The sequence below is a fragment of the Onychomys torridus genome, chromosome 4, assembly GCF_903995425.1.
Source record: "Onychomys torridus chromosome 4, mOncTor1.1, whole genome shotgun sequence".
NCBI lineage: Eukaryota > Metazoa > Chordata > Mammalia > Rodentia > Cricetidae > Onychomys > Onychomys torridus.
Genome location: NC_050446.1, coordinates 78954036 through 78969992, shown reverse-complemented (window position 1 = coordinate 78969992; position 15957 = coordinate 78954036). Strand labels below are relative to the sequence as shown.

The following is a 15957-nucleotide window of genomic DNA, read 5'->3' as shown; positions in this document are numbered from 1 at the left end:
CACTGCAGTGCTTGAGAGGCTGCTGCATGGCAAGTGTGAGCAGAATTCAATGAATGCCAAGGGGCAAGGCACAGTAAGGAAATTAGCCATGGCCACCAATCGGTAGCCAGGGCAGACAGCCTCAGGGACATTGCTGCATCCTTAGAATGCACACTGCAGAGCCAGAGGAGATCCTGGGGACCCGTCCTAAGACTCAGTAACATACTTCACATGTTAAGCAAAGAAGGTCAGTGAGGATTGTACACCCTCTTCCAAGACAAGGCACACAGACACACCCTGTTGCTATTGTCAGCGAGGTTTCTGCAGGGAGAGCTCTGAGAACATGGTATCGTGGCTTTCCTTACCTCCTTTCTTCCTTCTCACCCCCTCTTTATTCTTTGTCAATGAATTCGCAGCCAGCTCTCCCTTCATATAAAGAGAACGTAGTGGGAACAGGCATCTTTAGGAGAAAATCGCTAGAGCCACCCAGGTGCAGGGTAGGGCTGGCTTGCAGTGGCTAGTACAAACTGTTTGGGACAGGCCTCTCTTCCCCTAGGAACAGCCACTGTTTTCCTCTTTCTCACATACTACCTATATGCTCTCAGCACAGTTGTAGTACCTCTTTGTGCCTCAAGTGTCCCATCTGTCAAATGGGGATAGTAGCACTGTTTATGGGTAGGCAGCTGTAAAGATTAAGTAAATTAAGGTATACAAATTGCCTTATGCTCTGCCAGGTCTACAATAAATGTCACATACAAATTGACTTGTATTGCTTCATGTACTTTTGTCTTAAAAGTAATCTAACTGTCTGCCTTTAAAAATTGTTGGATATTACTACTACTACTAGTGATGATGGTGGCAGTTCTAGGGATTGAATCTAGTCCCTTGTACATGGAAGGAAAGTGCTCTACCACTGAACTATACATCGCCAGTGTAGAAATTATTATTTTGATTTGGTAAGTGTAAGAAACTCACTAGAGTGATATTGTATTATTGAGGTTAGAAGTTACCAATGTGTGTCAGATGGGCAACTGATCGATGTTAGGCAACTTTCAGAAGGTTAATCCCATTGTCCTGAGAGTCAGAAAAACAAGGACCTAGGCTTCAGTTTTTATCACGTAGCTGTGTTCTCTTGGGCACTCACTGACTCTCTCTGAGCTTTTGTATTTTTTTCCTATAACATGAAGGCTAATGTTTACCTTGCTTTCATCTTTCAAAAAGAGAAATGAATGCTTTGGGTACCATACCAAATACTTGTGTAGATTATTTTAATGATTAACTTACTAACAATGTCTACCTTGTAAGCTGTCATTTCTTAATGTCTCTGTTTTCACATAAGTGACCCAGACATCAGAAGTATCCAGTGGATAAAAAGTGTGAAGGATGAGGGATCAAATAGAGAGCAGTAGGCATAGCGTGAAGATGGAACCAAGCCATCTTGTCTCATCACTGGGTTCATGGGAAATCTTAGCTACTGGAGACTTCTCATCATTCACAGATGAGCCCATGTTCTCAGGCAGAAATCAGGCCACGCACAGCAAACAATGTTCAGACAAGATGGTCGGCCCTATCACATATATTTTACTGTCTGTCTCTTCTCAAAGCTGTCACTGGGGACACTTCTCTAGAAGTATGACTTCGAACTTTTTTCCTCCTCACAGCCCGTGCAAGGCTTTGACTACGCCAAGCAGCATCTGGGCCAGCAAGGGGCAGATGAGGAGGTCATCCCCGTGACACAGGAAACGGCGGTCCTCCCCATGCCTGTCAGAGATACTCCTCAGGAACGAGAAACAGCTCAGGATGGGAGCACCATCAAGACGGCTAAGTCCACTGAAACCAGAAAGAGGTAGGCATGGGCCAGCTTCACCTCCTTGTCAGCAAGAGGAATAACTGAGGGCGAGAGCTGTGGGTCCTCAAATGAGTGCCATTGCTCACTTTAACCCCCCCTCCCACGCTCACTTTGAATATTGAAAAGGAGAGTAAGAGAGAAGATAGGGATCATAATGCCTGCTCCACACAAGCCACCTTTGTGAGAACTCTTGGTTGATCAGCCACAACACTGGAGAGGTAGCTCTTCTATTTATGATAACAAATTTGGCTCTGACGTCACATTGTTAACACCTCTTAAAATAGGTGCCTTTGACTCATAATAGTTGCGTTTTACCAGCAATGTCTCCTAAAGACACTGCTTTCAGTCAGAATCACACACTGAGCTTTTGCTATGAGCAAACCTCTTTGAAACAATTGAGGATAGTTATTTGGGGGCCTAACACCCTGCTCCCAAATAAATCACACATGGAAGCTTATTCATAATTATAAATGCCCAGCCTTAGCTTGGCTTGTTTCTTGCCAGCTTTTCTTAACTTAAATTATCCTGTCTACCTTTTGCCTCTGAGCTTTTCCTGTTCTCTTACTTCTGTAAATTGTACTCTTACTCTGTGGCTTGCTGTGTAGCTGGCTGGCCCCTGGAGTCCTCTTCCTTCTCTGGCTCCTCCTTTTTTCTGGCTCCCAGATTTCTCCTTCTATGTATTCTCTCTGCCTGCCAGCCATGCCTATCCTTTCTCCTCATCGACACTGGCTGTTCAGCTCTATTACACCACCAGGTGTTTGACACAGGCACAGTAAGTAGCACAGCTTCACAGAGCTAAACAAATGCAACATAAACAAAAGTAGCATACCTTATACAAGGGTAAAACAGAGGACGGTGGCTGATGTTAACTTCAGACCTCCACATACACATGTACACCCACACCTGTGCCTACACACATTTGAACACTCATAAACATAAAAATGGAAAAAGAAGAAATAAAAAGGAAAAATAACCAGAGCTCTTTGACTGGCATTGAAGGACTGTGTGTCGGGTTGATTTTTGCCACCCAAGAATCCTGGGATGGAGATTAATGATGGAAGAGCAAGCATGACAATTCAAGGTACCCACAGTGGGGTCTGAGGAAAGCACAGTGGCAGAGAGCAGAGACGACAGAGACCCACGGTACCATTCAGGCATTGGTCACACAGCAGGCCTTCCCACTGAACCTCCAAAGGTGAAGGGTCAGAATAGGTAGGATGGGTAATGGCATCGTCTGATTGTGGGGAGAGAAATGAGGTGAGTCTGGGCTTCTGCACACAGCGTTTCCCTGAAATTCAGCCTTCACAGTGGTTAGGACACAGTAAAATATGAGAACAGAAGATGGATTCAGATTTTGAATGGCTCGGGAGACTGACCTGATTCTACAGGCCATGAGAAGCTACTGAGAACTCTTCCAAGGAGCAGGGGCATCCAGCCTGTACTTTAGAACCGTTCTCAAGGTGACACAGATGATAGACAGGAAGAATAGATAGATTAGGCTAGAGGCTGGGAGATTCATTGCAAAGTGTTTGGAACGGCCATGTAAAGAGGCCAGGGGCAGGCCCCATTTGTTAGCTAAAGTAACATTCCTTAGCAACCCATTTTCCCTTGCTTTAAAGCACTGTGGAAGCTAGAAACACTTCCTCTTCCCTGCATCCATCTCTTCTCATTCTCTTTATTTAACAGAGATGTATTGCCTATTTGCTGTCCACCAAGCTCTGGAGCTATCCCAGGGAACAAGACAAACTTTCTATTCATGTGGAAGTTACCATCTGGAGTGGAGTGGAGAGAGAGAGTGCGGGGGGAGGGGCTGTTTTAGACAGAAAATCAGGGAAGACCTTACTGATTAGTGTCATTAGGAAAAGATACCATTGAAATGATATGTCAGCCATGGCGAGGCTTGCTAGAGCAGGAAAGTCCCAAGCAGAAGGAGCAGTATGTGCAAAGTCCAGAGGCGGGGAGTTCTTGGCATGCCTGAAGCAAAGCGATATGGTCCAGAAGGCTGGTGTGTACTCGGAAGGGAACAGTGTCAGATGAATCAGGGCAGCTGCCTGTGGCTGGTGTGTCAGGTATTAGAGACCAAAGTCAGACAGGGATGTGTAGTGCAAATGAAGATCAGAAGTCATGGAGTCGGGGAGGGGCTTGAAAAGAGGAATGGCGTGCTGTGATGGTTTAAAGGTTGGCTCTGTGTGGAAACCAGACCAGGGGTTCATGGGAAAAGGAAACCTTGGGAGGCACAGCTAGGAGACAGTGGCATGGATGGTGATCACCATCCATGGGGAGCAGCTGGACTGTTAAGAAACACTGTGAAGGAAGCCGGTGACAGGCTGCCATAGGATTTGGAAATGAGTGAAGAGCGTTTGCCATGCGTTTGTGGTAGTGAGGGCTGGAAGGAGAGCAGCTGATCTGTCACCAGTGGGCGCACAGATGAGAGGGCTGAGAGTCATTAACCGTGTGAGTCTGGAGACTCGGTGGAGTTGTTTTCCTACGAGCCAGGAAAGATTCGTCTAGGAGGGAGAGACAGACCAAGGAAGAGGTCCAGGAACGAAGCCTTGGAAGCACCGCAGTGCAGAGAGAGGCAGGCAATGAGCCAGTCCCCGAAGCAGAGAGGAGATGCAAACAAGGGTAGGACAAGGCAAGGAGCCAAGAGACAAAGTAATTGGGGAGAAGGGACCCATGGGGATCATTAATCTCCGTGTCTCAAGAGTCTTGGGGGCAGACTCCCCCCTGACTCGTTTTTACAGTCTTAATGCCAGTCAAAGAGCTCTGGTTATTTTTCTTTCTCTTTTTTCTTTTTCCGTTTCCATGTGTAGGTGGTGTGCAAGTGTGTGTATGAGTGTTCATACATGTGTAGGCACAGGTGTGGGTGTGCATGCATGTGCATGTGGAGGTCTGACGTTAACGTCAGCCACCATCCTCAATTGCTTCAAAGAGCTTTGCTCATAGAAAAAAACTGCATGAAGTCAAGCAATGAAGTTCTGTTTTATTCTAGAAGCTCTTGGTACCTCAAAAGGAAGTGAAGAGCAGAGCGGTGGATTTCACCTTATGTGGAAAATAAAGTTGAAGGCATGAATTAGTCATCTATAGCCCCATAAAAAAGCACCCCAAAACTCCAATGCTTAAAATAAACTGCTGTTCATCCAGCTTATAATTTGGGTGGGTCAGTAGCTTGAGTTCTGCTGGAAGGTTCTTCTGGTTCACGCCAGCTGATGTTATCTGGAATTACCAGCACATCCATCAGGTGATAGAAACTGAGTCAACGAGGCTTTGTTGCCTGCAGCCTTGTCTGGGGTGGTCCAGGACACTAGTCCTCTCTCCACATGGGCTCATGTTTCAGCAGGCTAGTTCCAGCAGGCTTTTTCACAAGGGGGTTTCGAGGGTCCAAGGGCAGCGAGTAAAACAGCCCCCAACACAAATGCTGCTCAAGTCTCTGCTTCTGTCATGCTCCTTTCCTTCCTGTTGACCAACCAAATCATGTGGTCAAGTTCTGCAACACTGTGGAAGACTTCCCAAAGTTTGCTTGCACGGAGGTGTGAACAAAGTTGGGACAGGTACTGCAGTGGTCTACCAGGCATAGGAGAGCAAGGCAAGCAGAGTCAGAGCACATGCAGACAGATGGTGCATCGAGAGGACTCATCCCTTTGTGACTTAGAGCATCATTCTCATGCTGATCCTTGCCAAGCACAATGAAGTCGTGTTGACAACTTCTCACCCCTTTACAAGAAACTGGAAAGGAAGAATTACTAAATTAAGATATTGATGTAGCACTTCTAGGAAGAATACAAATTCTTTCCTACCTATTCAAATTGAGTCATTTAAGTCCTGTAGGGATTGATTTTTGAAATTTGTTTAAAAACAAGTACTTCTTGAGTTAGCAAGGAGTCACCTCTTGGTAATTAAGTTCAATTATGTATTCCCATTTTTTAATAATTAAGAAATGTTAGCTTATGAAATAGAGAGAAAGGGAGCATTTCTACACTGCGGCATGATTTCTCCATCTGCTTCATTATTTCATCATAAAAGTGTAATTTTACTAAGGCCTGGCTATATCTTTGTCCAGGCTGTCACATGAATCTCATCTCTGTTCATGTATGTCTGATCATGAAAGTCTAAGATCGTTTGTGGAGATTGTGTGTTCATGTATAGTGTATGCATGTCTGAGTGTCTGCATGCATCCACATTCATGTGGAGGCCAAAGGTCAATGTCAAGTGTCTTCTTCTATGGCTCTCCTCCTCCTTCTACTCCTGTTTTTTTCACTGAACCCAGTACTTACCAATGGGGTAGATTAGTTGGCCATCCAGCCCTAGGGCTGTGTGTGTCTCTGCCCCTGCACTCGAGTTATAGATATGCACCACCAAACTCAGGTTCTCTTGCTTCATGGCAGGTACCTTGCCAACTGAGCCTTTCCCCCCAGCTCCATTTTAAGTACCAAATCTAAGAGCAAACCCATTATGAATTAGGTTTCTGGTGTTCCCATCTTGCCACATCAGTTCCCTCATTCTGGCTACCTGTGGACTGACTGTAGGCCCTCCCAGAATGGGTCTGCTAGATGAACCCCCCAAATTTTGCAAATGAAAACCAATGATTTAATAATTATTGATGTTCTTAAATTTTTAAAGATTCTTTAAAAACAGAAGACTGAGCATTCTGTCATTTCTGGGCTACCTGATAGGTGTTCCAGTCCCTTTCCCACTGTCTGGGGACTTGGTGATGTTATTTTGTTCGTCTGTGGCTGGGATTAATGGGCCAGACCAAGGTTGATGGTTAGTCAACCTCATAGGACCAGCCATTTGAAAAGGACTCTTACATTTGTGATGAGCCATACTGTTTAGGAATTGGTTAGAACCCACACAAGTTCCACATCTGCCCGCAGTTCTAGAAAAGGGACCGTTGAGTTCTGTAACCTTAAATCTCAATATCACAGCTGACATGTATTTGCTTTCAAAGGCACTATTATTAGTGTCATGTGCACACATACACTTTTTTTTTTTTTTTTTTTGACTAGGAGTTTGGAGTTGATACTCACTGAAAACAGAGGTATAGAGACAGAAACAAAGAATAAAGCAGATTGGATTTTTCTCCACAGAAATGTGCTTGCTGACATCTCTCCTCAGAGTGAGAGAAACATCAGAAGATTCTTTCAGGATCAAATGGGGAAAGGGATGGGGAAATGTTACAAAAATCACTAAGCAGCTTACAAATGTAAAATAGACCACAAAACACTTTCCCCTCCCCTCCCCTCCTTCACCCTCCCGAGTTAAATGAAAATCTTTTTATTCAATAAAACCACTGGAGAGTAGGTGCTGTTAGCTCTCAGATTCTGAAAACAATTCAAGGGCATATGTCTCCTCTTTTGTCTCTCTGTCTCTGTCTCTCTGTCTGTGTGTGTGTGTGTGTGTGTGTGTGTGTGTGTGTGTGTGTGTGCCTTCTCCTACAATCAGCATTCAGCGGTCAAATAGCTGTTAGGTTCTCTCTCTCTCTCTCTCTCTCTCTCTCTCTCTCTCTCTCTCTCTTTCTGACCGCAGTTAGAGGTAGCCAAAGATGGAAGGCAGAAAACGTTTCCCAAGCCCCGTGTCTAAGTGTCTAGTTCTTGTGTGCTGTAGAACATACTTGGTAGGTGCTGCCTCATCCCAGACATCCTAACCTTCACTATTGGTGACTTGTAGAGTTCTGTCTCAGTTAGGGTTTCTGTGGCTTCGATGAAACACCATAGCCAAAAAAGCAAGAAAGGGTTTATTTGGCTTACACCTCCACACTGCTGTTCGTCATAGCAGGAAGTCAGGACAAGAACTCAAGCAGGGCAGAAACTTAGAGGCAGCGGCCGTGGAGGGATGCTGCTTGCTGGCCTGCTTCCCCTGACTTGCTCAGCCTGCTTTCTTATAGAAGCCAGGACCACCAGCCCAGGGATGGCATCACCCACAGTGGGCTGGGCCCTCCCCCATCGATCACTAATTAAGAAAATGCTCTACAGCCAGATCTTAGGGAGGCATTTTCTCAATTGAGGTTCCCTCCTTTCAGATAACTAGTTTGTGTGTCAATTCGACATAGGACTAACCAGCACAGGTGTCACATGCACAGAACCGAGCATCTAAATCACACAGGCCGTGGAAGAGGAAGAGAGAGGGATAAGGGTGTGCTGGAATACACAGCTCCCCCCAGCCATCAAGGCATTGAGTCCAGGCGGTTTTCCATTGCGGCCATTAGTGGGCTATGTTTCTAAATGGGGACAGCTGACGGTAGAGGAACAAGAGATCTCTAGGTGTTTGTCCCCTGGTCATCTTCCAGTAGTACTTTTGCTTAGTCTACCCCAGGTGGGCTGTGAGGCCTGAGGGAGCGCACACCTCCTGAGCACAGTCTCCAGAGCCCATTTTCCCAGAGCTCTGGAGGGAGAATACCATTGCCCAAGGAGGATGAAGGTCCTAGGACACGCTCCCATCTGAGCAAGAAGGATGACTGAGACATTGAAGCGAGGGTGTGCTGGGGGAGGGGGGCTTGTCACTGCCTCGCTCAGCCCTGGACACCACTCTCGGCCTCCATAACTCTCACATTCCTTGCTTTCTGACCAAGGTGGGCCATCTCCAAGTCAGGGATCATTATGACCAGTGACCAGGTTTGGAGGCACTTAACATAGTCCCTGGCACATAGTAGGTCCCCCAGCTGTTTGCCCTCAGCTGTCAATAGACTCGTGCATCTGGCACAGGGCTCTGCACAGAAAAAGCAACAAAAGGTTTTTCCTGGAGGAATGGGCAGCTCAAATAAGTGCTTCAAAATACAAGTAGTAACTAGTCAAGAGTGTGCAAGTGTGGCCAGCTTGTAGAGTGAAGACCCCATAACGGGAAGACTTAATCTGTAGTAGTCATGTGTGTCTGTGCTATGGCAAACAGCCCAAGAGAACCATGTTTATGCGTGGCCGAAGATGCTCATGTGACTCAAACATTCAGCATCCAGAGAGCCGTGTGAAGGGAGGGCGTGTCACACAGTGTCACTACTATCTCCACAGTCACCGAGATAGGTGACGGATTAATGAAACAGAGCTGGGACTGAGAGCTGGCTCACTGAACTTGTCTAGAGAGCCCAGAACAGTAAATGCACTTCAGAACAGCCGGCCACCTCACCAGTGAGCAAGTGTGGGTGAGTGTGGGTGGTGGTTGTTTCTTTTGTCTCTTGTGTCATCACTTCTTTGCCACTGAAACGGGAATGAAAGGCTGTAGACATTAACTGTGCAAATAAAATAACCTTGAGAGGAGGCTGTTCCAGCCGAAACTTACTGTCTCCCTTGTTGCTATGGTTACCTTCAGCAGGTCGCCCAGTGAGAATGGCTCTGTCATCAGCAACGAATCAGGGAAGCCCAGCTCAGAGAGGCGCTCGCCCCAGAATGCAATGTCACAGTCGAAAGTGACAAAGGAGGAGGCCAGGAAGAGAAACGGTGAGAAGCCTCCCCACCAAGTACCCCTCCAACCCCTCCCGTGTGTATACACACACACACACACACACACACACACACGCATGCACGCACGCATGTTTGCACACATATGTACACATTTACACCTACCACGTGCTTACCCCAGGCCTCTCTGTTCTGCCCCATGAGGCCTGGAGACTGCTGTGAACTGTCAGTGGCTTCTGTCTCCTTCTACCTGAATCAATCCTCACTTCCTCGTCCCTATATTTGTAAAGAAGAGCACACTTCCTGAGGAAAAAAAATCTCTTTAGAACAAAGTGATGCTTGCTTAGAGCTTTTTTCCTATTCTTGGGTGAAAGGACATGATTTCCAAGGCCAAGTCCAACAAACTGACAGGTCTCCAAAATACTGCCCATTTTGGAGGTTTTTCTCCAACTTCTTGCCCTTAATCCCTTAACAAGTTCCAGGGGTTCATCATGTACCTGTGAGTCCAGATACTGAAAGTTTAACTAACAGATCTGCCATTTAAAAAAAATATATTATAATAAAAAACAAGTCAGCCAAGCTGGGGAGTGGTAGCACACGCCTTTGATCCCAGCACTCAGAAGGCAGAGCCAGGAGGATCTCTGTGAGTTCGAGGCCAGCCTGGTCTACAGAGTGAGATCCAGGAAAGGCTCCAAAGCTACACAGAGAAACCCTGTGTCAAAAACAAAAACAAAAAACAAAAAACAAAAACAAAAACAAAAAAAAAAAAAAACAAAAAAACCAAACCAAACCAAACAAACAAACAAACAAACAAAAAACCAAGTCAGCCTTGCTGGGCATGCTGCTGTATCCAGCTGTAATCCCAGCTGCTTAGAAGCCTGAAGCAGAAGGATCAAACGTTTGAGGCTGACCTGTATGACTAAGAGAGACCCTGCTTCAAAATTAAACATCACAGTGGCAGAATGCTTGCATTACCCCAGGTTCAGCCCTCATTATTAATTAAGCTGTCTGACTGATTCTCCTAGGCTACTTAAATGTTCTGTTTCACTCCTAAAGTAAGAGTTAAACAAGAGAATTGTTGATATAGAATATATTTGATTGGCTCCAGAGATGGAGCAGAGGAAGGAAGAAGTCAACACTGAGTGGAACTGTGGAGAAAACAGAGGAGCATTTCATCGCCTGTCCAGGGCACAAAAAGAATTGAGTGCTTCGTGTGTTCAAACACCTTGCCTTATGGTTTAGTGTCTAATCTAGTGCCAGAGTAACTAAGGTTAATTAACAAACGTTAATGTACAGACTCTTCTTGTTTTCTGCCAGGCTTATTGCATCCGTGGCTTCTACTCTTGTTCTCTGGTGAACATATGAACTTGAAAAGGAAAACACACTGTTCTTCCAGCAAAATGGCCGGCATAGGTCTTTGTGGTCCCATGGCCTTGTTAATTAGCCTAGCTGCAAGATCATTTTAGAGCCTATTTCATAAAGATGTTTAAATATAAGTGAAAAGGTTGGGTGTAACAGGTAGGATTTTGAAAGAAACAAAAGAAAAAACAGCTTGATGGCAGGTGTGGTGGCTCATGCCTGTAACCCCAGCAGGAGGATTGCCATAAGTTCAAGGATACCTCGCTCAATAAATAAATAAAAACAAACAAGTAAGATGCTTTTCTTAACAAGTAGAGTACTTGACCTTCTAAGCCAAATGCAATATTTAAAGGGGGGGGTTACTTACAGGAATATGGGTGGGGGGTTACTTATAGGAGCAGAAATGACTCAAAGACAGCTGCATCACCAAAGCCCACTACAGCATGGGTGGCAGTTCACGGAGCAGGGGACCTGGAACACACTGCACAGCCTGCAAGCAGCTCAACAGGTTGGAGCCTATCTCTTCCAAGTGACTCAAACTACCAGGCGGCTCAGCTGGTTTCTGCTTCTTCCAGGCAGCTGGTCTGGTCTTTGAGTCTTCTTTGCAGCTTGGCTTGTGTGAGAGTGACTCTCCGTAGCCTTTATTGTTTACTTTTGGGAGGGAGGAGCCTAGTGAATCCAGTTAGTTTCAGGGACTTCCTGAAGCTATTTGAGTAACCCATAAACTGGAGACCTAAAATGGTAGTCTGCATTATCATTTTGCATGTCTGTGGGTCAGAAACTTACTAGCGGCTGGCAAGGTTGTTCTGACCTGGGGTCTAGGATAAAATCACAGTCACATTGTCTTGGGCTGTAGTGACAAACCAATGGCTCATTCATGTGTCTACTGATGGAAAGCTACCATACCTTTCCATAGGGCTGCTTGAATAGCCTCAGAACATAGTCAATGTTTTTTCTAGAATACGTGACCCAAGAGAGAACTAGGTAGAAGCCATCATGTTATTTTCTAACCAAGGCTTGGATACAATGCATTGTTAATGTAACCACCATTTCTCATTCAGTTACAAAGGTCAATGCTGTCACTGTAGGTAGTAGTATCAGGTGGTGAGAATGTGAGCATCTTGGAAACCTGCTGCTATGAAAGGCCTTTGCAGTAGGACCAGGAAGTGGATGCTGATGGTGGCCGAGCATATATGATGTAGTAAAATTACCCTCTAAAAATACATGTGCATCTAGTGACCCTTCTGATAGAAGCTCCTCTCTGTCGTTGGCTGATGGTGACCTGGAATTTGCAAACCAATCCATGAAACTTCTAAAATGTCTACTTATGACCCATTGTTAGATTATAAGTTGTTTTAGCTATATTATAAAATAACTACTTCTTGGTTTAATTTGACAGATCTTCTGTGATTTTAATTGACAGAATGATCTACATGCTATATTTCTCAATAATTTAAATAATATATCAAGTCTCTTGAACAGGTAGGAGGAAATAGTAGATGGACATTCTTCGGTTACATTCATATTTTATGTAATACCTATTTTGCTTCCAAACTGCCTACTAGTTCAGTTGCTTTAACAGGCCCAATTTATCTTCTGAGCCCGCTCAATAAGCTGTCATTCTTATACTACTTCATGAGAATATGATTTAAAAACAAGTAAATCAGCTTGCTGTGGCTGGACTTGAAGCAACTTCTGTCAGCTCCGTTATGGGAGCACAAAGCCAACTTGTGTTTTGCAGCCGTCACAGCAGAATGGATTGTCAGATGGGAGAATTAATTTACCAGTGTGTAGGAGGCAATGAGTCCATGTAATTAGAGGAGTTGTCTGTTGCTGTGAGTTAGTCTCTCTGGTGGTTATTTCATAGCTTTCTTTTGTTATAGACAAGTAAAAGAATGAAAAAGAAAAGTTGTTTGAGAAACAGCCTTGAGAAGAAAAAAAAAGAGCCACTGAAGCTGTACGTGTGGCTACTTGACCTGGGAAACTTGTCGCTTCACATAGTACAGAACGTGATAGCTTTGTCAGCAGAGACCAGGGAAGGCCGTTACTCTGGCAGTGGCCAGACTGAAGGACAGAGGTGCAGTTTGGCCAAATTCACTTTTCTTGTTTCTAGAAGTGTAGAGAACAAATTTGCTTTTTATTATTTTCAAATGTGTTCTGTCCCCGTTTTGAAAGAGTGTTTTTCTTTCTGTTAAGTACAACCTTTAAAGTTCTTTCCCACCTACTGATAATACAAGGACTGCATAAATAGTACAAGCCTTACATTGAAGGGTAAGCCATGGGCAGAATCCGGCCATGGGAAGAAGCACATACTCTTGTCTCTGCATTTTGAGATGCCTCACATTTCAACCCTGCAGTTCCCTACATCTTAAAACCCATGTGTTTCGCCTGGCTTTAGCGATTGCAAGTGATGAAGAGGAGGGAGCAGGTCTCTTCGACAGCGCGGGCAAGGCGGCAGCAGATCCCTTTGACACGTCTTCCGGATCTGTGCAGCTCATCGCTATCACACCTTCAGCTCTGCCTGCAGTGGCCCCTGCCTCAGACAGGGGCCAGGAGTCCTCAGTGGCACTCAATGGAGAGGTAAGCACCCGTAACCTGGGTGGAGAGTCCAGCTGGACCCTCAGTGATCCCTTAGCATGTGGAGTGTAGCTTGTGTCCAGTGACCTCGGGCTGTAGAGGCCATTTGTACCTCTGCATGCACCAAGCCTCAGTGATGTGAAATACAGATCATCCAGAGTGAGTTTGTTCATAGCATTTTCTACCTGCCATGAAAGTTCAGAGCAAATCTTTAAAACCCTGTGATTAGAAAAGCAGATATCAGAAGGCCTCCTTTCCCCCAACCCCTCCTGAGTATAGTCTGCAGCCTTGCTATACATTTCAGCTCCCATTAGGATCCATGTTGTTGGGGTAATAGGAGGAAGGTGAACTGGGAGGGAAGAGGAGAACATACTGTCATCTGGGCAGGGAGCTGGCCTCCAGAGACTCTGAAAGGACATTGATTTCTGTTAGCAAGCTTGAAATAGCCCTGTGGTTGCTTTCTAGGTGGTGTCAATGTCAATCAACTTTCCTGGGGAGCTGGCTGAATTGGTAAAGTGCTTGCCACAAAAACCTGGGATCAGCACCCATGTGAAAGTGGGGCACACCAGTGTGCATCTGTAATTTTAGCACTGGGGAACAGAGATAGTTGGATCCTGGGGCACACTGGTCAATCAATCTAGTTGAATCTGTGATAAGATTTTAAGACATCTGTCACATCTATGAGATATTTTACTACTATTCACTCATCAATGAGGAAGAGGTCATCAGTCACATTGGGTCCTTTCTGTCCCTTAGCTCTGTGATCTTTCCTGGAGCACAGTTCTATGTCCCCTCCCCCTGCTCACACACAAGCCACAGGAGTCGGCACTAGGGCACTGTTAACTGCCTTTGATTAGGACCATTTACCTGGCTAAGGCTTTCATTATGGACACCATACCTGTCCCAGCCTGATGATATGAACGTCATACAAACAGACTCTGAAATTAGGACAGATCCCTTTCCTCCAGGCCCAGCTCCCTGTCACATAAGGAGAGCACATGAGAACCCTCATTCAGAAATGGATTCATGCCACATTTGGGCAGTTAAAGGAACTGGCCTTGCTGGTACCTCTCTCTAATTTGCTGTCTCGAAGAACTTGGCATAGACTGCAATATAACTCTTCTCCTTCCCTTCCCTTAGGGGTGGCTGATTTACATGTAGAGGGGGAAAAGCATAACACAAAGTCATAAATTTCTCCTTTATGAATTACAGGGAATTCTTTTAAAGGTTATTTTAAAGAAAACAGGACATTCAGCCACACAAACTTTCATAGCTATCTCACTCTCAAAAAGTCATGGGTTTACAGAAATACCTCTCCTGGGCAAATGGATCACATGGAGTAGAGCATTTGTTCTGCTTCCCCACCACATCCATCCCAATCCACTTCGAGACTCATCCAGAGAGCCCCAGCTAAGTGGACATAGGAAGCCATAAGGTTATTCAGGACTAGAGCTGGTCTCGGGGCACCGAGAATTAGCCAGGCCACTGGGCTCCCATACCCAGGAACCAGAAGTAAAGGCAGAGTAAGGACAAACACAGCCAAGACTCTTCACTGAGGGGATACAGTCAGATATAGGATGTCAACAGTCAGGACAGATGTGGGAAGCAAGGATGTAAGATAATTCAGTGAGTGCCAGATCCATTTCACGGGAGGGTGATAGACGAGGGACTTTTACTGTCAGGTCCCAATTCCCAGAAAAGCTCTCCTAAGCTTCCCCTCTGGTCTTTTTGATCAGCTGACCTTGTAGGAAGAGCTTCTGGTCTGTTGCCATGCTGAGTCAGGAGTGGACCTGAGACTCCCTTCTCTCTCTCTCTCTTTCCTCCAAGGTGAACAAGGCTCTGAAGCAGAAATCAGACATCGAACACTATCGGAACAAACTGCGCCTGAAAGCTAAGAGGAAAGGGTATTACGACTTCCCCCCAGTGGGAACGAGCAAAGGTCTGACAGAAAGGAAGAAGGTGTATGAGAAGGCCCCAAAGGAGATGGAGCCTGTTTTGGACCCAGACCCAGAAGCGTGTGCTCCCTTCGCGGAGTCTAAAAACAGGTAGATGATGTACTTTCTGTCCTCATGTCACACGTGGAGTAAGGGCAGAGGACACCTTGGGCACTATACCCATGCTCCCTTGATCTTACCTTGGGACTTTGATCTTTGTAGGCTTTTGATCTGGGCCCCACAAGCATGTGCTCAATAATGAGTCTGAAAGAGAGTCAAATTGAAGCAGTTAAAAAAAAAAATTCTTGGGCAAACAACTCCAGTTGTCCTTTAGCTTAATGATATTTTCAAGCTGTAGCCATTTCAGAGCTGGGTAAAATATAATTATCACCTACCTAGTTACGCAACTTCCAGACCAAGGGGCATTGCATTGTTCAGTTATGCTAGTGGTTCTTGTGCAGGAAGGCAAATGTCATGCCTCACTTTTTCATTCAGCTTTAGTCTGTGCCTATCGCATGGAGGCTCAGTGCTCCATGCTAGCTTGTCTCATTCATTCATAGATCTGTTTAGTTGTCTGACATTTAGCATCCCCTGTTGAGTATCAGACAGCAGTCAAGATGATGTATGCTCATGTGGTCCCATGTTCTTCTCACTCATTCCTTCCATGTTTTATGTCGGACCAGACAGCCTGACCATTGATCATATGGAACTTAAAGCCTGGGGAGAGAGAGAGACAAGCACCCAGAAAGTGGGGCCATATGCCTGAGGGGCACAAACCTGCAAGCTGCTGTAGCTCTAACAGGGTCTGGCCCACTGAGGTAGAGCAAGGCCAAGTGGTTGGAATTGCTTTCTCTCCAGCTGTTCTTCACTT

General features: G+C 45.5%; 1 protein-coding gene across 6 annotated transcripts in view; it reads left to right on the top strand.

Annotated features, from left to right (window-relative positions):
* Positions 1-15957, top strand: part of Kiaa1549l (KIAA1549 like) — a 256671-nt gene that overhangs the window by 185854 nt on the left and 54860 nt on the right. For 4 of the 6 annotated variants that reach the window (XM_036184493.1, XM_036184492.1, XM_036184490.1 and 1 more), the window contains 4 exons: positions 1641-1825; positions 9128-9255; positions 12974-13155; positions 14980-15197. In XM_036184493.1, the coding sequence (XP_036040386.1) occupies positions 1641-1825; positions 9128-9255; positions 12974-13155; positions 14980-15197 (713 nt within the window). The remainder of the gene's footprint in view (positions 1-1640; positions 1826-9127; positions 9256-12973; positions 13156-14979; positions 15198-15957) is intronic. The other 2 variants (XM_036184491.1, XM_036184495.1) reach the window with 1 other exon arrangement.